The sequence below is a fragment of the Eubalaena glacialis genome, chromosome 10, assembly GCF_028564815.1.
Source record: "Eubalaena glacialis isolate mEubGla1 chromosome 10, mEubGla1.1.hap2.+ XY, whole genome shotgun sequence".
Lineage (NCBI taxonomy): Eukaryota > Metazoa > Chordata > Mammalia > Artiodactyla > Balaenidae > Eubalaena > Eubalaena glacialis.
In genome coordinates this window covers 13,339,430-13,363,049 of record NC_083725.1, presented here as the reverse complement: position 1 = coordinate 13,363,049, position 23,620 = coordinate 13,339,430, and the positions used below count along the sequence as shown (strand labels likewise).

Below are 23,620 nucleotides of genomic sequence, written 5' to 3'. Positions count from 1 at the left end.
CTGGTGCACCGAGGGCAGGGCTGTCTTCCTTCTCCCTCTGGATCTTTCCAGGGGCTACCCCAGAGTTTCTTGAGATGGAAAAAGCCCAGAGCTGCGAGAGAAGGGCTTCCGGAGGCAGAGAGCCGACCCAAGCACAGAAGGGGTCCTCCCGGACCCTCCCAGTGTCCACTTCTCCATCTATAACTTGGAGTACTAAGCGTTGTGAGGGCTCAGAGGGGGTCTGACTCTCCTCGCTGGGGTAAAGACAGGCCACCCTGCCCCCTCCCAGGAGGGTCTCTCCAGCCAGGTGGACAGATGAAGAAAAAGGGCTGAAAGATCAGCTGGGCCTGTGTGCACGCCAGGGAGTGAGGGGAGGACATGGGAGGGGACCTAGATGAGCTGGGACATGGGGCAGCAGGTGGTGAGCCGCTCCCAGGACAGGACAGCCTGCATCCCAGGCCACGGTGACAGACCCGAAGCTGGGGGAGGGCTCGGACATTCTTCCACTCAGCCCGGCAGAAGCTTCTAGAAAAAATGTGCATGGCTCCGGCTAAGAGCCTGCCGCTCACATGTGGAATTCTCCAGCAAGTCCTGGACCTCTCGGAACCTTCCTCAAGTGTAAATCAGGGATGCCCACCCTGACCTGCAGAGGATGCTAGGAGGATGAGGCGAGAGCACTCTAGATGCTATAAAACCCTGCAGGAAGCGGGGCACCGTCGGAGGGCTTGGGATGCACAGGTCAGGGACAGCTCCTGGAGCAGGGTGTGGCGAGCAGGACTTTCAAGGGCACTGTGTGGGTGTGTCTCTGTGGGTATGTGCGAGGGCTGCGTAACTTCAGACCAAGGGTCACCAGAGAAGGCCTCACTGAGAGAAGGACATTTGAGGAAAGGACCGAGGAGGCGAGCCCGCCGGCCGTGTGGCCGCCTGGGACAAGAGCATGGCAGGCAGAGTAGAGGTGCGAAGGCCCTGAGGTGGGCGTGTGCCTGGTAAGTTTGGTGGCTGTGGCTGGAGGGGAGAGGTGCAGGGGCCAGATGATGGAGGGCCCAGGCTTCTCCTCTGAGCGAGACGGGAGCCGCTGGGGAGTGTGAGCGGCGTGGGGGGAACACAGGTTAGCTTTGGACAAGATTGCTGACACAGTAGGGAGTGGAGGCAGAGGCACTGGTCAGGAGGCTCTTGTGATCACCTGGGACATCTCAGCAGCCTCTGCAAAGATGGGGAGGGAGACCCAAGGCCAGAGGCAGAGCAGGGCGGGGGAGGGGTGCGTTCAGGTCTTGGGAGCCCACCTCTCCCACCTCTCCAGGTAAGACAGCTGGCAGCCCACTCCCTCTCCCTGCAGACAATCTGTCTTCCCCATCCTGGGCCTGAAAGGGAGGTTGGGAGGGGCAGGGGTGAGGAGGAAGCCTGCACCAAACAATGGCCTTGAGCCAAGACAAGCGCGATGCTTGTTCCCCTTTATTTATGATTGTTATGGGGAGAAATAAAGCCTCAGCTCAGCCAGGAGCCAGGCCCTCGCTCCTCTCTCTCCTTCCACCTTTCCTTCCATCCCACCTCTTCCCTGGGCACAGGCCTTCCTCTGACACACAGAGATCAAATAACTTTTCACTCAAAGGGAAAGATATTATCTCCCCTTACAATTCAGCACCAACACCATCGGACTGACATCCCCAGATTAAAAGGCAATTAGGCAGCTTTGTTTCTGCAGGGGCAGGAGGTCTGCCAGGCACCCTCCTTGGGAACCGGATCGCACCGTGGGGAGGGCCAGCGGCTCCGGTGGCTCCCCGTGGAGAAGGCCGCCGGCCTCACTTGGTCCCGCCCCACCCTGGCCACCAGCCCCTCACTGCTCCGCCGGCAGCAGCAAGGACCCGATTCCCTCTGCTCCAGAACTGCTGGTATCTGTGAAGAGGGAGGGACCTCCCGACGCCCCCAACCCAGCACCACTCTCTTTTTTCCCACATCCCCAGCCCTCGGAGTAGGCGTGGAGGCTTAATTTGTCCCCCTCATCACCGTCCTCCCAAGAAAATACAATTCTGTTTGCTTTCCAGCCTATTTCAAATAAACAGTATGGAATTGCCCCATCAGGGTTTCTAATCTCTTGCAAATGACATAAAAGACAAGAAAAGAGAAGGGGTGATTCCTTCAAGCCAGAGACCCCGGGCCTCCACTTCCTTCCCTCAGTTAATCTGTGCTGATAGCACATGTGAGAATAAGTGCTCTCCCGGCCCTTTCAGAGCATTTGTATGCCCCCTCTCATTCACTCCTCAAGGAAATCCTCAAAGTACGTGTTATTATCAACCCGCTTTTATACTCAGTTGGCCAATGTCTATAGGAGGAGAGAGGGTCACAGAGGACCCTCAATTCTTCCCCATGGGGCTGGGTGAAGAGGGAGAGGGTTTTAGAATCCATCGTTTGCCTTCTAGTAGTTTCCATCTGGCAAGGACACTAGGACTACTGATATCCCTGCAGGCTGGGGTGGTCAGGGAGAGTCCATTCATCCTGAAGGGACCCTTGAAGGATGGGGAGGTTTTCATCAGACACAGGTGTAAAGGCCACCACCCTTACCTTGTCATAAAGCTCCCTGGGCAACTGGGCTCCTGCTCACCTCACCAGCCTAAGCCTCACGCTGCCCTCCCTGTCTCCCGCACTGGGCTCTCTCCTCCAGGATATTTTGGACACTGGCTCTTTCAAGTCTGTGAAGCGTTACTGAACACATACTGTGTGCCAAGCACAGCGCTAGTTCATTTGGGTAGAGGCGATGGTGGAAGCGGCAAGAGGTAGGAAGGTAGAGGAATAAGAGAGAACAAGACATTTTCTTTCTCTGTGCAAGCTCAGTCTAGCAGAGGACCAGACATGAAAACAAATAATTACTGAGTGATAAGTGCTGTGTTTTGTTTGTTTGTTTTTTAAAGTATGAACCAAAATCCATGGGAGTTCAGATGATGAGTGGTTCTGAGGGTGATGGAGGAGCACAGAAGAGGTGAGATTTTTAGCTGGGTCTTGCAGGATAAGCAGGAGTCCCTCAGAGGCAGAAGAGGGAACAGGAAGAGGGAAGATGGTCTTTAAAAGCCTGGCTGTGGCTAACGTGCTGGCTGTGTGGTGCGGAGGTGACACGAAAGGGAACTGGCCGCCAGTTTAAAGAGGGCTCTGTACCAGACAAGGGTCTGCACTTCACCCCCTTCACCCTGCTGGCAACTGGGAGCCACTGGTGCTGTTGAATCAGGGTGGTGACATGGAAAGAGGCACATGGGATGCTCAGTGAAAGACACCAGCCACAAAAGGCCACTCCGGGTATGATTCCACTTATACGAACTGTGCAGAACCGGCAAATCCAGAGACACAGAAGTAGATAGTGATTGCCAGGGGTTGGAGGGGGTGGGATAATGGGGAATGATGGCAAATGGGTACAGGGTTTCTTTTTGGGGTGATGAAAATGTTCTATATGAGGGAGTGGTGATGGCTGCACAACTTTGTGAATATACTAAACCCCACTGCATTGTACACTTTAAGAGGGTGAATTTTATGGTAGGTGAATTATGTCTCAATAATAAAAGAAGAGGCACACGAAGAAGGATGGGTGGCAGGGAGCTAGATCCCACCCCGACAGAGGCAGGCCGGCCACTAGGAGACTTCTGCAAGGTTGCGGAGCCCCCAAATGTGGTGTCCCCTGCTCAGCACAGCTGCTCTGAGCATCGACGTTCTGAGGTCTTCTTCCCTCCTCTGCCCCGGACTGATTCTCCTGGGGTGGGGGGCACTGGGGAGATCCTGGGACCCCCCACCTCTGGGCAGGCTCCCTGCCCCACATCCAGGAGGTGTGGTGGCACCTTATGCCTGGGACCAGAGCGACAGACGGGTCACCTGACAAGCCACACCACTTATTTTTGAAGACAGGCGGGTCCCCTGGTAATAGAGCAGGCACGGAAGAGGCTTTGCCATAGATGGGGAAATTAGGGCAGAAAATAACACTATGAAAACAGAACTGTCTGTCCAGAAATAGGAGAGAAAAAGCCTCACCCTCATCCCAGTGTGTCTGAGTCTGTCTGAACCCCCGGGAATCCAGGGACCATCCAGCTGCAGAGCTGACCACCACCCCCCAGGCTCAGAGTTCTTCTATCTGCCACGCACTTGCCGGGGCCACCCTGCTCACTAGGGCCAGGGGGTGGGGTGGGTGGGAGAGCCCCGGGTACAGGGGGCTCTGACAGAGTCCTTTGTGCGGGGCCCTGAGTGTCTCTAAGGCGGCTGAGGGAGCACTCACTCCCTTGGGAGGGAAGCAAGGGACCCCACTCTCAAAGTTCTGTCATGTGGAAGGTCCGTGGGGACTGAGGTTCCCTGGACACTGGCCAGGGAGGGGAAATGCACCAACCATCAAAGTGGGTTGAAAGTTCTGATGCTTGTAAAGTGAGGGGTGTGCATGTGTGTCATCCCTGGCTGAAGGAGATCTTAAGATGCCTGGATGGGGCGAGGAAGTGGTTTGGAGGCAGGGGTGGCTGAGGCTCAAAAGTGCAGGCAGAAACTGCAGGGCTTTGTGCCCCCAGATTTCCCTTCTAGTCCCAGGTGTGGGTAGAAGGACAGGGCTAGCTCCCCAGTCTGCTGGTGGCAAGAGCTTATGAAAGGAAGCCGGAGGGAGCCGTGTATAGGAAACCCAAAGGAGCCTGGGAGAGAGCAGGGCTGGGCTGGGCTGGGAGAGGGGATGCTGGGGGACTTCACGCCCTGGCAGGCAATAGCTTTATTTTGGCTCTGGGCTTGGGGGTGAGGGCAGGGCAGAAAGGAAAAGGCGAGGCAGAGCCAGTCTGAGGGGGAGGACATCACTGATTTTTCCCAGCATCCCCCAGGCCACTTCTCTCACCACAAATCTCAGTCTCAAGCCACTTGGTTGTCATGGAAACAGGACGGAATGGAACAGATGGTCTCCACTAGACAAATTCCAATTAAACAGGGCAGAGATGGATCGGGAAGGGGGTATGATGTGACTAGGCCACAGAAGGCTCTGCCCTCCAACCTAACCTGCCTACCCTAGGCTGCCCCAGGATGGACAGCAAGCCCCTGCTCACTTCCAACAGACCATGGGCTGGGGTCAGAAGGAAATTCTGCGAGGAAGATCTCAGGTGGCTGGAGAAAGCTGCCTGGGGGGAGTCACCACCCAGCCCCCTCACCCTCACTCCTTCCATTCTCAAAGGTGAGGGGCTTGGAGAGGGGCTGCACTGGGGGGGACCCACATTTAAATCTACAGAAACACTGAGACGGAGACCCATGCACGCACGCATGTCCAACCAAGCACACGTGTGCAGTTAAATAGTGCTGTATACATACAGACGTGTATGTATGTGCACGGTTGCAGGCACAGAAACACATGGGGGCACGTGCAGAATGATTAAGCAAAGTCATTAATCAGAGACACATTCTTAGAACAGTACAAAGAAAATGCTTTAGGAAAATAAGCAATTTACTTCAATTTACTTAATAAACAGGTATTAAGAATCTATCAAGTGCCTGAAAGTAGGGATTATACACACACACACACACACACTCATACACACACACGAGTGATATCGTCCCGGGCTTAAGGACACGGGATCCATGAACTAATACCGTGATCACGTGCTATGGTAGGAATGTTCACAAGTGCCATGACGGTACCAGGGAGAAAATGATGAACTTGGGGAGAGGAGTTAGAGAAGAAAGGGCCTTGCAGGATGACTGGGACTATACCAGGCAGTGAAATCGGGCCCACCAAGCAGAGGGGACAGCGCGAGCAAAGGAATGAAAAGTGAGGGAGGGCGTGTAGAGGGGACAAGCCCAGGGTGCCTGGCCAGTGGAGTAGCTAGTGGAGGAGCAGACCCTCAACAAGCCCTGGCATGGATGGCACAAGTTCTAAGTCAGACACAAACACCTGCACCTAGCAATGCACCAACACACACCCTGGGAAACCACACATCCACACACACCTTCACACATGCGCGTCTACAGAGCCCCCTGCTCCCTAGGTGTCGATGCATGGGAGGTAAATACTTAGTAAATGTTGACTAAATGGCAAAAAGATGCTTTTGTTTGCCACAAACAACACGACATGAGTACGGGAGGTGTCAGGAGAGAGGGAAGCAGAGCAGTTTTCGCATCTTGGCTGTGGGGTTAAACAAAGTGCCAGGAAAACAGGGAGGTGCGCGGGGGAAGGAAACCTCAGAGCTTACTGGGCTTGAGAAGGAGGGCAAGCCAGCAGCTCCCATCGGTGTACTGTACATTTACAGGGCACCTACTGTGTACAGGGCACTGAGCTAGAGCCTGCAGAGATTGTAAGGCTGAGACCTCTCCTGCAAAGACCTCAGCGTCTAGGATGAGGGGAGGAAAGAAAGACAGTACCGGACAACACAGTACCAGGAGACTGGGGAAGGGGCCATTTGGGAACCTGGTATTTCACAGGTATTTTCACATGTTGGGGCTTTGGGCTCAGCCAGCAGCAGGAGCCAAGGCCCAGGGGCAGGAGTGGAGGAGCCAGGAGCAGTTAACTCTGGCTGCAAACTTGAACGTGCCCAAGTCAGGCAGGGGGAGATATCTTTGGAAAAGTAGGTTCTGGCTACAGCAAGAGCCTAGACCAGCGGTTCCCAACTGGGGGTAACTTTGCCCCCAGGGGATGTTCAGCAATGTCTAAAGACATTTTTTCCTGTCACATGGTGGGGGGTGGTGGGAGGATGCTACTGGCATCCACCTGGTAGAGGCCAGGGATGGTGCTAAACACCCTACAATGCACAGAATTACTTGGCCCAGGACGTCAGCAGTGCCAGTTGGGGGGTGAGAGCCCTGGCCTCGATCACGGAGTCTGTGTTTAAGACAGCAGCACTGGGGAGCCCAGGAGGGCTTCAGGCAGAGCAGGAGCATGCCATGCCCCAACTTCTCCTCGCTCTCAGTGTGTGCAGGCCACACAGGAATGGGGAGAGGCCCCCGGATGTCTCAGAGGGTGATGGTGTCGGGACTGGCACGGGGGTGGGGGTCTGACAGAAATGGGACCAATAAGAACTGGCAACAAATCAGATGCAGAGGATGGAGGAGAATTGGTCAGAGCTCCACTGAATGCAAAATCGGGGTTCCAAGCACAGAAATGGGGAGAGTCCAGCGAGGGCTGTGTCCTGGGAAGAGGAGGATTGTACACGGGGCCTGAAGCGGGACTGTCCAGCTGGCAGTCAGACCAGCTGGTCTGGGGTGCACGTCAGGCTGAAACTGGGCAGAGCAGATAGAGGAGATTGTTCTCTGAAGGCCAAAATCCTCCACACGGCCTTCCCAGTGCCCTTCATGGCCACAAGCTGCCGGCTCCCCCATCCTGAAGACATTCCAGACGAGTCTAGTCTTCTTTCATGTGTGTCTGCATCTGGCCTCCCTCAGACTGCTCTGGTCATTCTCCTCTGCCGCTTCCCCCAGCCACTCCTACTCAGACTCCAGGTCTCAGCATCAAGGTCACTTCCCCGCGGGAAGCCTCCCCCAAGTTAGGGCCCAGGTGTCTCCTTGGCAGCCCAATGCAGCCCTGTGCAGACTTTAATCACTCGAATAATTCCCTAGACCCGCTCTGTGTGCCATCCCAGAGCCCAGAGTGGGAGGACACCTGTTTTCAGACGGTACATCACAACTGGGCTCAGCCCCAGCTCTTGCCAAGGACTGAAACAGGCAGGAGAGGCTCCCAGTGCCCTCGCTTCAGCCCTTGTCTCCTTTCCCTTTTCCCTTTTCTGCCCTTCCTTTGCCATCTCCCCATCCCCTGACCACACGGCTTACAAAAACAGTTCTAGAAAGAACTGTTCTGATAGCCACCAGGATGGGATTGCACCAAGGAGCCAGGAAAAGGCATGGAAACCCGGACAACTGCCAATAGGAAGTGTTCCAGCAGTTACAGATGAAAAATGCCACCCAAAGGCCAAACCTCAACGACACGTGCCCCGCCCGCCCCAAGCGCCTTTGAATAAAGCCTTTAATGTCAATTTGAATGGCTTAAAGTACTTTTTCTTGACATACGGTACCTGGCACTTAATAGATGCTCAAAGAACATCTGTTGACTAACTGACCTCACCTAAAGGATTAGGGAAGAGTTACCCACAGGATCACCCCAGGACCCCATCTGGCCAGCAGAAAGGGCCCAACCAAGTCAGTCAATGGGGGCCAAGTGAGTACTGAGATGCTCTCTGGGGTGGTCGAAGGGCCTGCCCTCCCAGCAGGCAATATCTAGGTGCATCCAAAGAGCCTGTGGGAAGGCCGGCAGGTCACTAATTACTCTTGGAGATTAAACACCATGCTGGCTCTAGAGACCAGAAAGCAGCTGGGAGAGGGGGAGGGCAGAGCCTAGAAGGATCTCCAGGGTTGGAGGGGGGGGAGCTGAAATTGGGGAGAAAACACTAATGATTTACTAACCAGAGTTACTAATTATTAACCAGCTAGACTTGAGGGCCCACTTTGCGCCTTCACCCCTACACCAGTGTTCCCGAGCACCTCTGGAACTCCCCAGCCCGGCTCTGGAGGCTGCCCCACCTCCGCCCCATCCACCACAGACTGTCCCCAGCCCGGCCTCGCTCTTTATCTTCCCCCGCCCTTCCCGGTGGCTGCTACCATTGAATATCGACTCCTTCTCCCCGCCCTGGTGGGGTGTCAGGAGAGAGAGGGATGACAGCGATAGAAAATATTATTTGGGGGCGTGTCTGGGTGACCCAGAGGCGGCCAAGGGAGGCGCCATCCCCTCTTCACTTCTCACCTCCCCGCCCCCTCCCTCCGAGGGTAGCCCAGCTCCTTATCTCTCCCTGCTCAGCCTCAGGGTTTGGCAGGTTTGGCAAGGGGACCACCGTCTGAGGCGGGGTGGGGTGAGGAGTTGGCAAGGAGCAGCGAGCCTGCGGGACAGGGCAGAAGGGGCTCCAAGCCACGCCTCCTGGGGTTTGGGGGGCGGGGCGCTGGGGCTCAGGCGGGTGGAGACGTGTTGGGGGGCGGAGCCTGGCTAACCTCCTCTCGGGTTCAGGATGGAGGCTTCTGGTTTACCCTTAGGATAAAGAGAAGCCCAGACTCTCCAGGGGCCAAAGACTCATCTCACCAACGGCCACGGGAATCCACGGCTAAGAAGCCCGGAAGGGTCTTCTGGGGTGGGGAGCGTACGCGCTTTTAGTGCCTGGACGGTACTGATGTACTGCCTGCGGCGGTGGGGGGTGGGGGGACGGACTTGCGGCTGCAGAATCTGTATCACAGTCTGTGTATCACAAGGTCAGATGGTGAGGTGCCTCACCCCGCCACATGCCGTGGCTCGCTCTCCCAGCGCCGTGACATGCCACAGAGCCGCTGCACCACGGCACGAGGCACCAACCAGGAGACCACCCCACCGGAGGCATCCCTGTGGGCACCGCCTCCCACCGGTGACCACACCCATTCCAACCAGTCCCCACCCGTGCCAATTAGGGCACAGGCTGCTGGGAGAATTAGGGGGCTGCCCCCACCACCTCACAGTGAGATGACTGCAGGCAGAGGGTCCCCCGCCCTCCCCACTGTCCTCTTTATGCCCTGAATCTCTGCAATATGCTCCCTCTCTCAGGCCCCTCACCAGCTTAATTCCTTAATTCCCACTGGAGATAAACGGATCTTTCACTGCAATTTATTGTTAATCCAAAGGAAAACAGGGGTTGGGAAGGGGTGAGGTGGAGGTGGGGAAGGGTGAAGGCAGCTAACCCACTCCCTCCTCCTGGCCCCTGGGACAGTGGTTGCAGCTGGGGACGCCTAGGCTGAAATCCCTGGGCCAGTCAGCCGGCGTTTGGAGCATCACACCTGTTACCGGGCATCTAGACAACTTGGTTCCCAGGAAAGCATCTGAGACGGAGGGGGTGTCAGACTTGGCTGGCTGAGCTCATGGGAGAGAAGACGCCGGGTGCCAGAGGCCATCTTTAAATGCCTGAAGGACCCCCATGTGCAGAATCAGATGTGTTCTACAGGATTCCAAGGGGGCAGAAACAGGACTAAGAGGTGGGAGCTTCAGGGATACAGACTTCAGCTCAGTACAAGGAAGAATTTGGGGCAGTGAGAGCTGTATGGGCTTCCATGTAGGGTGGTGAGTTCCCCATCACTGCAGGTATTCATGCTGAAGCTGGATGATCAACCAACAGGGATGTGGTTGGGGGGTTTTAAGAAGTGAATGGGTGTTACATTATTTGACTCTCCTTCCAACCCTGAGACTCTAGGGTTCTGTGACTTACTCTTCTGGTCCGCCCCACCTTCACCTGCAGGGCAGGAGGTACCCTCAGCTGCGGGCCCAGCTGGGAGGCTCTTCCCAGACCTGGGGCTGGGAGGGGCCAGGTGGGCTCAGATGTACAACCTGCCTTTAAGGATGAAGGAGCACGCAGCCCCTGCCTAGTCACCCCCGCCCCTTCATGTCCCAGCAGGGAGGGTTTAGGGAGAGTGACGGGCTTAGGTAATTACCTCATGAGGCCCCAGCTCCTCCTCTCCATCTCCCAGCCAGGCCACTGTCTTACAGGCATGCAGAGGTGGCACTCTGAGGTGTCACCTGCTGCGTGTCAGGTCAGAGGGCTGGTGCTGTCCCATGCTGTACTGGAGGCATCAGTGCACACGGGGTTGAGTGGGTGCAGGAATGGGCCTGCCACCCCTCTCCCACCACACACCCAGGGCAGTGGGAGTCCCATAAGTGCTGGCATCGGGCTCTGGGGGCGGCCGGACTCCTGCACCTGGGGTACCTTGGTCGAGGGCGTGTAACTCTTGCTTCTAACTACCCTTTAAGAAGGGAATACAGGATGGCTCCAAGGGTCACCAGGCACCTTTCCAGGTGACCATCTGGGCAGGGGGGTGGTTTTCCAGGAGCCCAGGGGCCTGAGTGCCTGACTCTTCCTGAGTTGATCACCATGGAGAGGTCACAGGAGCCCTGCTGAGGGACACCCCACCCAGCGGGTCATGAACTGCTGGGAGGGCTCCTGGGCCTGGCTTCCCAGCCCCTGGGAAGTGACCTTCCTCTAGACCCAGGGTCCCTAGGCAGGCAGTAGCTAATAACAGCCAAGTGGTGTGAAGACTCGCTCTGTACCAGGCACCGTGCTAATCACACCACATGGCCACATGCATTCTTTACCACTTCTAAACCTCCCAGTATCACAGCCCCATTTTCCAGTGATGGGAACTCAAGTCTGGAGAAGACAAGACATAGATATATACACGGCCACATGTAAGTAATAAAAGGCAGAGACTGCTTGGCTCCAAAACAACCAGTGGGTTCAGTCAACTTGCTGGGAAAAAAATAGTCAAACCAGTTGTTTGTGATCCTATAGACAAAACAGTTATCTAAGATTGACCTTCTGCATTCTCTAACTGGTGGCTGGGGGACAGTGCAGACCCTGCCTCGACAGCCATCATCTTTGACTGCCTGCCTCTCCCTACTCTTCCCCTCACCCCCCAGGATCCAGACTCTGCCCTCGCCGCAGGGAGCTGGGTGAGAGCCCCCCACCTCCGTGGGGGAGAAGATGGCAATCAGAGTCTGATCGGGAGCAGACACACACACACAGAGCACGTGACCTCATGCGTGGGCACACACATACACACACAAACCATAAACCTCTCTCATACACACACAGAGGACATAAAAACACTTGTAAAGAAACACATAAACCAGCACAAATTATCATTACAGTGCAAACTGTGTACACAAGTGCCGAGGGGGAAGGAGTAATGGAGTGATGGGAGATGGGAGAGGATAATGGAGCTGTTTCCTGGGACGGGTGCTTCTGAGCAGAGCTGGGCTGTGTGTGTGTGTGTGGGGCGGGGGAGGGGGGTGACTTGCAGAGAAACTAGCTGGTGGCACTGTCTGCCCGCTGTCCCAGGCTCCCTGGAGGGAAGGGGGAGCCACAGAGACCCTTTCCAGTTATCCCACAGCAGTGCTGAGAGGTGGGGGCCAAAGACTGTCACCTCTCCTCCTCCACGACTACCCCCTCTTTCGGTTCCAGCCCAGAGGCCCATTATCTGACTCCTGGGAGGCGTCGAGGGTTGGGAAGGGTGCTGAGGCCCAGGCAGGGGCGGGCACAGGGGAGCAGGGGCAGGGGGTTGTCATCTAAGTTCCCCAAAGGCTCATCCATCAACCGAGTGGAGATAATCAGAGTGCGCAGCCGGCCCAGGACACTGGTTACTCTCTGGGCACCGTAAACACAGGGAATAAATCTGGGAGGGGGCTGGGGAGGAGGTGTCTCGGTAGCAGGGCCGGCCACCCTGCCTGGGAAGGGAGAGGCAGCCCATCCATCATTCTGAGAGATGCAGCAATCTAGGCCAATGAGATCAGGATGGTTTGGGGATGGGGGAGGTGGGCAATCATAATAAAATAATCCAGTGCAGTGTGGCTGCTCCGCTCCGATCTTATTCACACTCAAGGAGAAGCCTGTCCCTGCCTCTGCGCCAATTTTTACCCAGGAGCCGCTGTAGAAGCTTCTGCCATTGACTTAAAACCCTCAAAGGAGGCCTGGCCCAGAGGGCACACGAGAGGGGCACGAAAGTGGCTCGACTCAAAAGCACCCGTGGGCATCGCAGGCTCTGGGCAGAGCTGGCTCCTTTGTGCTGACAAGGCAATCCTTAGGTTTGCATGGAGGTCAGATGGGTCTTAAGCCCTCCTTCCTCCTATTGCTTCCAAGTACTTCCCGGGTGCCGGGCGGATTCCAGCTCCAGGAACCGATCGCATAGCTCTGGCCTGTGTCTGGGCCACAGAAGTTGCACCGTAATTCAAACTAACGGAGCATGGATAATCTAGAACAGCAGAGGGTCTAGGAGGAATTTCTCTTTGGCGTCGAAACATATCAGATGACTGTTTTGCAGCTGAATTACCTTCCTAATTAAGCAAGGGAGTTTGTGAGGCCTGCGCGCACGTGGTAATCTGCAGGGTCAGGGTGTGCTGGAGGAGCACTGGCCCCAGGCGACCCTCGAGAGGACAAGCCACACGTGGGCCATCTGGAGTCCACTCTTGGTCCTTGACCACAACACTGGGAAAGGGTTTTGATTTTTCTGCTCCCACGATCCTCCTTCTTGGGACAGTTTCATACCTCAGCTGCAAGGCGGCCAATGCCTCTGTCCCCGGCTCCCTGTCTTGAACCTGCCTGTGGTACAGGAAGCACCAGGCCCTTTCATCCCAGGAGATCAAAGCAGCCGGCACAGGTGAACACCCTAAATCCTCTCCCTGCCCCTCTCCCCAGGTAGGGGCCACCTCCCTTGCCATCTTTTGGGATCTCTAGGTGAGGGCAAGAGGGACGGGAACCTTCCAGAAGCTTAGGACAGGCCCTGGCATAGGATCAGTTTGCTGAGCTGTGGACCCACCCAGGATCTGGGGCCAGCCTGGGAACACCTGCTGGGGGCAGTTCCAGGCAGATTCTCTGAGAGGAGCTATTACACCTGCCTCTAGTCTCACAGTGAAACATGGTGGGAGGCCCCCAAACGGCATCAGTGATGCTCAAAGGCTCAGGGGATGAAAGAGCAATAATGTCAAGACATTTCCCTCCAGCACAGGCACATGAATACTTCCAAGACACAACGGTGACGGTGGCAGGATATACCAGGAATGTAACAACTATACTTTTAGTACTTGTAAGGTATCCAAAGGATAAGTAGTAACAACCGCCGAAACTCCCTGATGATAAGCACTAATAACTCCCCAATGCTCCAGGGAGGCCCCAGGTCATTCCTGCACCATCAAAGGGGGCAGGAGGGTAGGCTATAAGATGCTATGCAGGGAGGATGGGCATTCTTGAGGCAAGGTCCTGTGTTACTCCAGGCTTAGTAAGCTGTCTTCTTCCATCACCCAGAAGAGAGGGAGCTTAGCCAAATCGTAGGATCATGGACACTGGACCTGATTTCCTGGATCTGAATCCTGCCTCTGCCACTTACTAGCTATGTGACCGGAGGCGAGTTACCTAACCTCTGCTCAGGTCTCCTTTGTTCATATGTTAAAGACGGGGGGAAGGATCCTCCACAAGAAGGAGGTATTGTTATGAAGACTGAATAAGTGATTACACGTGAGATGTTTACAACAGTGTCTGAGTGTCTAAAAACTCTTGATAACAGTTCACTGTTATTGTTATCATCATACTGTCCAAACAAGCAACGATGTATCCACTTAGCATGTACTATGCAATGATGTACCCACCTACTACAGTGCTATCAGCCCATGGTGTGGCCAACCCTGTGCAAGGCCCTAGGGATTCCAAGCTCTGTCAACATGGGCCCTGTCCTTTTGGAGCTCTCAGTCTTATGAAGATAAATCCCAGGCCCAAATAACTATAGCAAGATGCAGAGTGGTTACTGCCATGGGTGGCATGGATGAGGTGCTGGGGATGGGGGGTGGGGGCTTTGAGTGAGAGAGGTTATCTCCAGCTGGGGGCTTCATGATAAAAGTAGCTCTCAACCTCAGTTTTTGGATATAGGAAATAAGGGCGATTTGGGGGGAACGGCACGTGCAAAGGCACTGAGGTGGGAAAGCATGGGGTGTGTGGCTGGCTGGGCCTGCCATGCAGGGAGGGGTGGTGGGAGCTGAGCCAGCGAGGGGGCAGCCATCAAATGCTTCTGGGCTTGTGAGTACCCTTCTCAGGCACGCTTTAGGTATATTCATCCAAGAAGCAGTGTAGGCAGTTTGGAGCCAGAGAGCCAGGCATTGGGGACGGAGGTGAGCCAGGGGCTGCTGCAGGAGTCCCTGAATGAGGACGCTGCTACCAGCCCCTCCTGCAGTGGGATCCACGTCAAGTGGGTCAAGTGGCGACAAGGCTGGCTCGGCTCTGAGGCACCTCGTCTACTTCCTTTGTCCCAGCAGCTGACAGCATTTGCCCAGGAGAGACCAGGAGTGACGGAGGGGATACCTGGGGCGCTGCTCAGGGGTCAGGGAATGGAGCCCAAGGAGTCAGCCCACCAATTCCACTTGGGGCTCGAATTCCAGACAAGCTGCAGGGCCTTACAGGGGAGCATCAGGGGCTGGCATAGATCTCCAGCCCCCGTTTCTCCAGAGCAGGGCTGACTTGCCGATGTCTTCCCAAACAGCTTGGCGCTCCCACCTCCGCTGACTGATTTGGCGGGCGCTCATGTGCTGAAGTGTGGGCTGGCCTGTGTGACCCCGGTGTGGAGCACACCACGTGAGCCCGTGTGCACTAAGAACCAATTACTCTGGCCTGGCACTCTCTTTCCTCTACAAGACTGAGGCTCCAAGAAGGGGCAAGGTTTTCTTTGCCCTCGTCTTGTTTTTCATGGCTACATCCACTGAGCCCTGGTGGTATTGTGGTGACTGGCTGGTCTGCGGGGGAAGAAAGATAAAGCAGAGGGGTAGGGCACGGGCAGAGGGGCTGGCTGTCAACAGATACCAGAATCTGCTGAGAAAGAAATAATCCCGTCTTTGGTGGGAAGAACCCCAAGATGGAACCAGGGCTCCATCACAGTGACTGTGGGCAAGTCACTCCACCTTGGGGAGAGGGGAGGGGTCAGGAAGCCCCTGTGGAGGCTGCCAGCTGGTGAAACTGCATCTATAGGGAATGAAAAATGCTTCTCACATGGGGTCCCCAGGTCTCTACCCCCACCTTTTGGACAGAAAGATGGGCTAAGATTCAGGCCAAGGCCGTGTGGAAGGCTCCAGACTCCACCTCTGCTGCTAGGATGTGTCTCTCAGATCTGTGGTGGTGGTGGGGGGGCGGTGGGCATGCTGTCCCCTGTGCCCTCTTCTATGGAATGACAATGATCTGCTGAGCTTCTCAGAGAAGGCGGACTCCTATGCGTAGCCCTGGAGGGAGCCGTGTCCTTGTCTCCTTAAGGTGGGGAGCAGAGCTGAGGGTCCAAGTGGGCAGGAGGGACTCCATGTTTCCAGCTTTGGGGAACATGCATTCCAGGAATGTGTGGGTGCTGGTGGGGAAGGAGGACCCTGCTTAAGCCCACAGATCAAACTCGAACTCCCAATGGGACATGCTTGTGCCCATGGCCATTGGCCTGTTTTGCTGCCTGGGCCACGCCTGCAGCTGTGTCCCAACGGAGCCACCAAGCCAGCGGAACTAATGTCCTCTAATGAGATCCGGGCCAGAGTGGCCAGGCGGGTTTTATTGTCTGTGGCTTGGTAATGAGACTCCTCATAAACTGGGAATGAAATTGGGGTCTGCGTGGACCAGAGAGGGGTGGGGGATAGCCCAGGAGAGGGAATCGACTCTGCCTACCAAATCCCACCCCCCCTCCCCCTCTCCACTGTTCCAGTCAAGTTCACAATGCTGTCTGATCACTGCTCTGCCCCGGGCCAGGCCCACACGCTGGCTGTGTGCCTGCCTGTGCCCTGAGGCTCTGTGCTCACACCTCAGGGGCCGTGCCCACGTCTCAGGTCAGATCCCCGGGAGTGGTGCTCTAGCATCTGAAAGGACATGCTCCCCTTGACACGCCCCCCCCCCCAAGCTGTTCTGTTGTTGGGCATCTTGTGTTCTGTGCCAACCTGGGCTCTGTGGTCAGCTCCAGCTGGGCCACCCTCCAACCTATATCCTTAACTTATCCCTCGCTTCTCCAGGAAGCCGCCAGGCTCTGCTTGTTTTGGGGCAGAGTGTAAGCTGGTGGTTGCTGGCAAAGTGAATGACCACCTCACCGGACACATTCTCTCGTGGCCTGGCTCAGCGTCTTCCGCATCTGTCCAGCCCAGCCCATCTCATCTTCCTCATCTACTGAATTTGGAGTCAGAAGACCTGAAATCTAACTTGGCTACACTGGCATGAGATGGTCAGCAAGGTACTAAACCTACGTCTCACTTTTCTCATCTGTAAAATGGGAGAACTACTGATACCCTTCACATGGGGTCACTGAGAGGATCAGCTGAAACTATGAACTGAAAAGACTGTCACAAACATCTTTATTATTATTGGTGAAAGGACTGAACCTTCAGCTGGAGAAACCAAAAGGACTTTCTGCCAGTGAGAAGGGCGTAACCCCAGGACAGATTCTCTACCTCTCTGACCGTACCATCTCGCCTGAAGAGCCGGTACCGTGGACTGCTGGGAAAGGGTCCTGTGGCCCACCCTTCTCCCAAGTGTGGAAGTTTGCCGGGGCCGAGTCCCAGGCCCTCCATGCCAGCCTCAGCCTGGGCCCCAGCCAGGGAGTGAGGCAGGTGCGGGGGAGAGCCCTCGGTGACAGGCTGCAGAACAAAGGTGCACAGCACCTGCTGCTCGTGCCATACATGACCACCAGGGCTGGGCTCAGGTAGGTGCCTGCAGCCAACCAGGCCACCTGAGTCCCCCAGGGCTGCTGCAGCCTTTGCCATCATTTCCAGGTGGGGAAGAGAGGTCAGCAGTGGGCAGGCAGCTGAGTGGTTCTTTCTCAAGGGATTGTGAAGTTGGCACTGCCCAGGTGGCAGACACAGTGGGGGCCAGGACCACTCAGAGGAAAGGTGTAGGGAATAAGAGCAGCTACCACTACTGCACGTTTATCACATGCCTGGCAATGCACTAAGCGCTTTTCATACATTACTGTCGATCTAATCTTCACAAACCTCCTTTGAAAGCTGTATTAGCAGAAACCCATTTTACAGATGGGAAAACTGAGGCCTACAAAGCAACTTAACCAAGTCCACTCAGCTGGCAATTGGTAGAGATGGGATTCAAATCCAGTCCAGCTGGCCTTGCTTTGCTCTCTCACTCTGCTGGGTGGCCAAGATGGGGTGATCTCCAGGTTGTGGGAAGAGGAACTGAGCTATCTGCTGCTCCCTCTTGACTGGGGCCTGGGACCACTGCTACTCTGCTCCAGAAGACTGTGAAAGGCACAGATCCCATGAGTCCCTGAGAATACATAAGCATTGCCCCTCCCCTACCCCAGAATAAACCTTGGGATTATCCATTGCCCTGAAGAGCCTACAGTCTGCTGTCAGGAAGACTTTCTTTGTGTCCTTCTTGGGTCTCTCCTGTTGCACTGAGTTCATCTCTCCTTGTCAGTGTTCAGATATTAGGTTTGATGTGTTTTCTCCTATCTTTTCCCTCTCCCCATTTCCCAGTTCCAAACAGTACAAGAGAATCCAGAGCTTAAAGGGTTAACCGGACTAAGGGGTGTTATCTCCAGCTCAGGGCTTTCCCTGTGCAAGGTGATCCCTGCTCAGATCTTAAGTTACCTCCTGCCCCAGCCAGCACATCTGCTGCTGGCTCTGCAGACCTGGTCTCTATGGAGAGGGGCGGGCATCATGGGGCAGAAACATTTGCCAGCTGGACTCGGGCACAGGGTCCTGGGATCCCAGGACTGCCCTCTTCCCCACTCCTTGCCCCTCATCCCCACTTGTCTTTTCAACAAGGGGGCTCCTGCTTTCTGCTGAATGAACTGGGATGCTTCCAGGTACATGTATGTTGCCAACCTGGGCACACATATGGTTCAGCAGGGCTTTTCACAGCCCACGACTCAAGAGCTCCTTTTTAAATGCCCAGAGTACATCACCTTTCTCCAGCTGATCCTTTCCCCCAAGTATTCATGCAGAAAGCAAAGATGCCAAAATAGTAGCTGAAACTCTATTTCTTGTGGCCCCTCCCAGCCGTTTAGGAATCCTGAGAAGCAGCGGAAAGTCTCTCCAGGTGAGCATCTCCCTGTGAGGATGCAGAGGCCCAGTCTAAGGCCAAGGGCAGAGCAGAAAAATAAGGCAGTGTCCAGGCTTCCCAGCCCCAAAGGATATGGCAGCTCATCTTGGAAGGAGCTGGCTAAGGGCAAATCCTAGGTCTCCTCCAAAGTCACCCTCACTGACACTCTGACATAAACACAGGTGTTACCAAGGCTCACAGCCACTCACAAAATCCTAGTTGGAAAGCCATAAGAAATCAATTGCATGTGAATATACATTTGATGTATATTTATGGCCCCTGCACCATGGTGACCCACAGATCCCAGTGCACACACCTCCTGGTCCTAGCCCCCATGGGTCTGCATGTGCACAGTAAATTGTGGATGACCAACACATGCACACACAGTCTTGCACACGTGTGTGTGCACCCACTCTATACTGAAGGTGAGGCCACATGCAGATTGTCAAAAATGTTACAGCCTAAGTCCCATAGCTGGCTAATGTCCATTCTAGCCTGGCCCACTGGCTAACATTCAAAGTTAAAAAAAAAAAAAAAAATCAGCAAAACAGGTGAATATACAGACACCCTCACTCTTTCCCCCAGCAGGTAGGAGCCATTCAATTTACCAGGTTAACCAGGAAAGATACAATCAGGAAAACCGAAGGCATATTCACACCTCCCTTGGGTATTTTCTGTTTGTGCTGAACAATGAACATTAGTCAGCTGCTAAACAATGGCAGTATCATAGGCACAGCAACTGGGGCTGCCCCCCTGCCCCCCACCCTCCCCAGCCTGGCGCACTTGCTCAGCCGTCAGCACTAGGGTTCTGGCCGGAGACCATCCTGGCAGTGTACAACTGGGTCCCGGGTCAGGCCAACGAGGTGGATTCATTGTGCAAAGCTGAGCAGCCGAGAAGGGAACGGATATCAGAGTCGAGGCCAGTATCAGGCGACAAGGGGCGGCCTGTCCCATAAACACAGAGAGTCAGGCTCAGAGACACTTTCTAGACCACTCAGCCCAGGGTGCTGGGCCCAGGCTCTGCCATATCTCCTCCTCCCTTCCAGCCTTGACTATTCGGCCTTGAATCTGAGTCTGAGACATTCCACAGCGCTGCCTCCGAAATGGGCACTGGGATTCCTGCTTACCGGCGCTGCAAACCCCAGGCCAGCAGGATTGGTTTTGCCATAACGTCCTGCCCAGCAAGCCAGAGCACACCACTGTCTGTGAGCGATGGGGAGAGAGGAGAATAACCCAACAGTCCTGACACCCCAGGTTTCGAAGGAAACCACCATGACGGCGAGCTCTGCATAGGCTGCAGAGAAGGGGGTGCTGTGGCCCGACAGGTCTTCCGAGGGTGTGCACGACACCTGGGGCGTGTGTTCTCTTTCCAGACAAAAGGTTTGGGGAAGCCAATTAGGGAGGGTGTGGTGTAGGTGGGACACCAGCTCAGCGCACCTGCTTCTAAGACAGGTTCTCTGCCTCCTCTCCAGGGCTCCTCCTGTCCCTCTGGGATGCAGCCCCCGTGCCCCACTGGCCCCGGCCTCTGAGTGAACAGATTCATCTCAGAGGCTTGTGGGGCTTCACCACCCTGCCTGGTAAAGTCTGTGTTGTTGAAAACATACTTCTGTGCTTACACATCAATAGCCGGATTTGGAGTGTTTTGAAGTCCGTGGGCCACCACACACAGCCCGGCGGGCTCCCCTCCCCCACCCCACCAGGCTCCTCTCCTCCACCCTCCACGCTCCCTGCCATAGCCTAGGAGAACCCAGAAAGGAGCATCAGGCTGGCAAGTCCCCAGAGAGAAGCAGCAGCGGGCAATCAGGAGGGTGCCTGAGGGTGATGGTAAACGGGGTGTGGGAGGGCGACTTCTGGGCCCACCAGCCTCTGTCCAAGTGTCATGTGGGCATCCACCTCCCTCCCTTCACAGAGGCACCAGGGCCACAGGCACCGTGTAGAGGAGGTTGGCGGGTCGGGGAACTCTGCCTGCCCCGCTGACTGACGCTACCCAGCCATGACAATTACGATCAATCAAGGAGGCTTATTAACTGCCTATCTGAGCTGTGTGGTTCCTTCTCTGCGTCCCACCCCCTCAATCTGGATTTTTGGTGGGGGTAGTGTCTACACTTGAGCCAGGTGACAGTGTCACCTCCTTGCCCCCACTTCCTGAGTGGGAGGAAGCAGGGCAGGCCTCCAGTCCCCCAAAGAAGGAATGAACTACCAAGCACAGCACCACAAAGCTGGGCAAGAGAGTAACAAAAGGAGGGGAGAATGGGGGGGAGTGAACTTCCCCTCCCCAAACCTTCCCGCTCTTTGTCTGACCCAGGATTAGGTTAACCCCTAGTATGCTGGGCCACGCAGGCCTCAGGAAAGCTGTCCTTTTGCTGGGTTCTGGGTGTGGGCAATATGGGATTGAAGGGTTCCCAGAAGCCCAAACCCTGGTGTCGGACACGTGCTAGAGCCTGAGCTTCTAGCATCTCCTGCTGGCTTCCCAGGAGGTCCAGGGAAAGATAAAGACCTCTCATTCTCACCAGAACAACCCTGCTGCACGGAGGGACTCAACCATGCCTCTTTGAAATGGGCAGTGACACCTGTGTGCCCAGGAACTTACCCTCACCCCGCACACCTAGCAGGGCAGCGCCCCCCAGGCTGCAGGGCCGGGGGCACCACGGTGCGGGCTTTCACAAACCACTTTCTCTGCCATCGGCCACTCCGAGGCATTTTCGGAGCCCTGGCAGTGAGCTGGTGGCGGACGGGGTACAAAAGTGAATGCGGCCAGGTTCCTCCCTTCCAGAAGTGCAGGCCAGCCCCGCAAAACACACAACCTGGCTGGCCCTCAGATAACAGACCGCCCTCCGAGTCTGCAACATCGCACGTACCTCCTTCGCGGAGCTGCCGGCACAGCCGAGACCCAACATTTCTCGCCCCACGCGGAGCCGGTCTCTCTGTACTTCGGCCCCTTATTTTGCCACCTAACGTCGGGGCCACGTGCTCCAGCCAAGCCCCCACCCTGCCCAGCCCCCTCCCCCCAGCCCCCCATCTAGCTAGCGCGGGAGGTAGTCTCAGGTTTCCTTCACGAAGGCTGGAGGAACTCCCCCAAACCCCTCCCCCACCCCACCCGCCAGCCCCGACTGGCGCGCGGTGTCCCCAGCCACCGTGGGAGCCAGGCAGCTTCCCCAGGGACACAAAGGGTTAAATCCAGGCGAGGGGACTCGGTCGGATTTGCCTCCTAAACGCATTTTCCAGTTCATTCCCCAGCACAAAACGCCCGGGCCAGTCCCAGCCTCCGCCCCCACCCCATCCGTCAGAGGGGCCACCGCGGGCCACCCCCGGGGTCGGGCGTCGCGTTAACCCCTCGGCTGCCAGCATCTCAAGGAAGGACACGCGGGGCACCCTCGGGAAAGTGGGTCAGGCAGCTACCTGGCTGGCACGAAGCCCGCGGTGCCTCCTGCGGGGTGAGCCCCCCAAACTGCGCTTGCAGTTCCGAGGCGAAGCCCAGCCCTGCGCAACGCGGGGAGGTTGCGATCTCGCGCCGCCGGGGCCTCACCCTCCGGGTAAAGGAACCGCAGGTGAGCCCTGCCGCAGGAGCGGGCTCTCCGCGTCGGTGGTGGGGCGACGCGGTGCGGCAGCGCCCGAAACCATCTGGCAAAGGGGCTGGTAGAAGAAACGAAGCCCCCCTGCTATCCGCCAAGCCCTGCAGCCCACCAGATCCGAGACTGACGCCCTCCCCCTGGGGCTGTTGTCTCGTCGTACCCCGAGACGGTGATTACGGTGATTATTTTGCATTTATGTAACATGAAGTGTTTCCAAACTGCTTCCCGAGCTGAGAGCTGGTTATTAAATAAATAGAACGCTATTACGTATTATTATTTTTGTGTGAAAAACTGTGCGGAGAAAGTGCTTTCTTGCTACACAGAGACGTGCATCCTACTGCTTCCCTGCAGGGCAGGCTGTTCGGCTCCTCAACCTCTCTCTCTCCGCCGTGCCACCCGTTACCCCCCTTACCTAAGCCGTGACCCAACTTTTCTGGCTCCTTTCACTCCCTACAACCCAGACGTGCCCGCCATCCAGCTCCCAGTCCCGGGGGAGGCACTGGATGGGGGTGGGGGGGGGAAGGCAGAGGCGGAACGCGCTTACCTGGGAGGAAGAAGGCGGTCAAGCCGAGAGCGAGTCCCCACCAGCGTCCAGCGGCGCCCGCAAGCCCCATCCGAGCCATCGGGGTCCGGGGGTCCGGCGAGAGGGGCCGCGAGGAGAGCGCTCCTCGCGCTCCAGAAAGCAGCCCGGAAGACGAAGGCGATCCCTGCAGGCCGGCGGGCGCTCTGAAGATCCAGGTCAGCCTCAGCCGTCGGCCGGGGCGGGGTGGGCTGGGTGGGATCGGCGCGGACGCAATCCGGGCCCCGGGCGGCCGCCGGCTCAGAGGCTCGGCAGATGCCCGCCGCAAGTTGCACGAGTCATGCCCCCTTCTCCTCCTCCGCTCTCCTCCCCGCGCCGGTCCCCGCCCTCTTCTTCCACGCAGAGCCGGGCTGGGGAGAGGGACCCACCCCCGGCGCGCCCGGCTGCCCGGCGCGGGCTCCCGGTCCCCGGCGCGCTCACACCCTCCCGCTCGGCTCCAACTTGAAGGCGTCCATGGGCGGCCGTCCTCCGAGGGCGGCGGGACGAGCGAGGGCGGCGGGCGGGCGGGCGGCGCGGTGGGCTCGGGGCCCAGGCGGAGGGCGCGCGGCTCGGCGGCCCGGGCGATCGGGCGGTGCGGCTCCAGGCGAGGAGAGCGACCCGGGGCGCCGCGTCCCCGCAGCGCCGCAGCTGCTCGCTCTGCCGGGTCCCGGCGATCCGCAACAATGTGGAGCTGCCCGGGCGCCGAGTCGAGCCGCGCTCGCTCCTCTCCCTCTCTTTCTCTCACTCGCCGAGCTCCAGCCTCTCAGCCTCTCTCCGCGTGATGTCAGCCCGAGGGGGAGGGGTTAGCGTTAACCCCCTCCTGGCTCCCACGCGCGGCCCGCGCTCGGCCCCGGCCTCCGCCCCGCCGCGCACACCTTCCGGCCGCAGGCAGAGGCGGATCCCCAGCAAGGGCCGTGGGGTCGCGCTCAGGCCCACTGCTCGGGAGATGCCCCTTCGGTCGCCTTTCCGCCGGG

At 56.9% G+C, this 23,620-nt stretch overlaps 1 protein-coding gene across 2 annotated transcripts in view; it reads right to left on the bottom strand.

The window, feature by feature from the left end:
• NECTIN1 (nectin cell adhesion molecule 1) overlaps positions 1-23,084 on the bottom strand; it is an 89,344-nt gene extending 66,260 nt beyond the window's left edge. For both annotated transcript variants that reach the window (XM_061202472.1, XM_061202471.1), the window contains exon 1: positions 22,632-23,084. In XM_061202472.1, coding sequence (XP_061058455.1) covers positions 22,632-22,710 — 79 coding nt within the window. In that variant the 5' untranslated portion in view covers positions 22,711-23,084. The remainder of the gene's footprint in view (positions 1-22,631) is intronic.
• Positions 23,085-23,620: the final 536 nt, after the last annotated feature.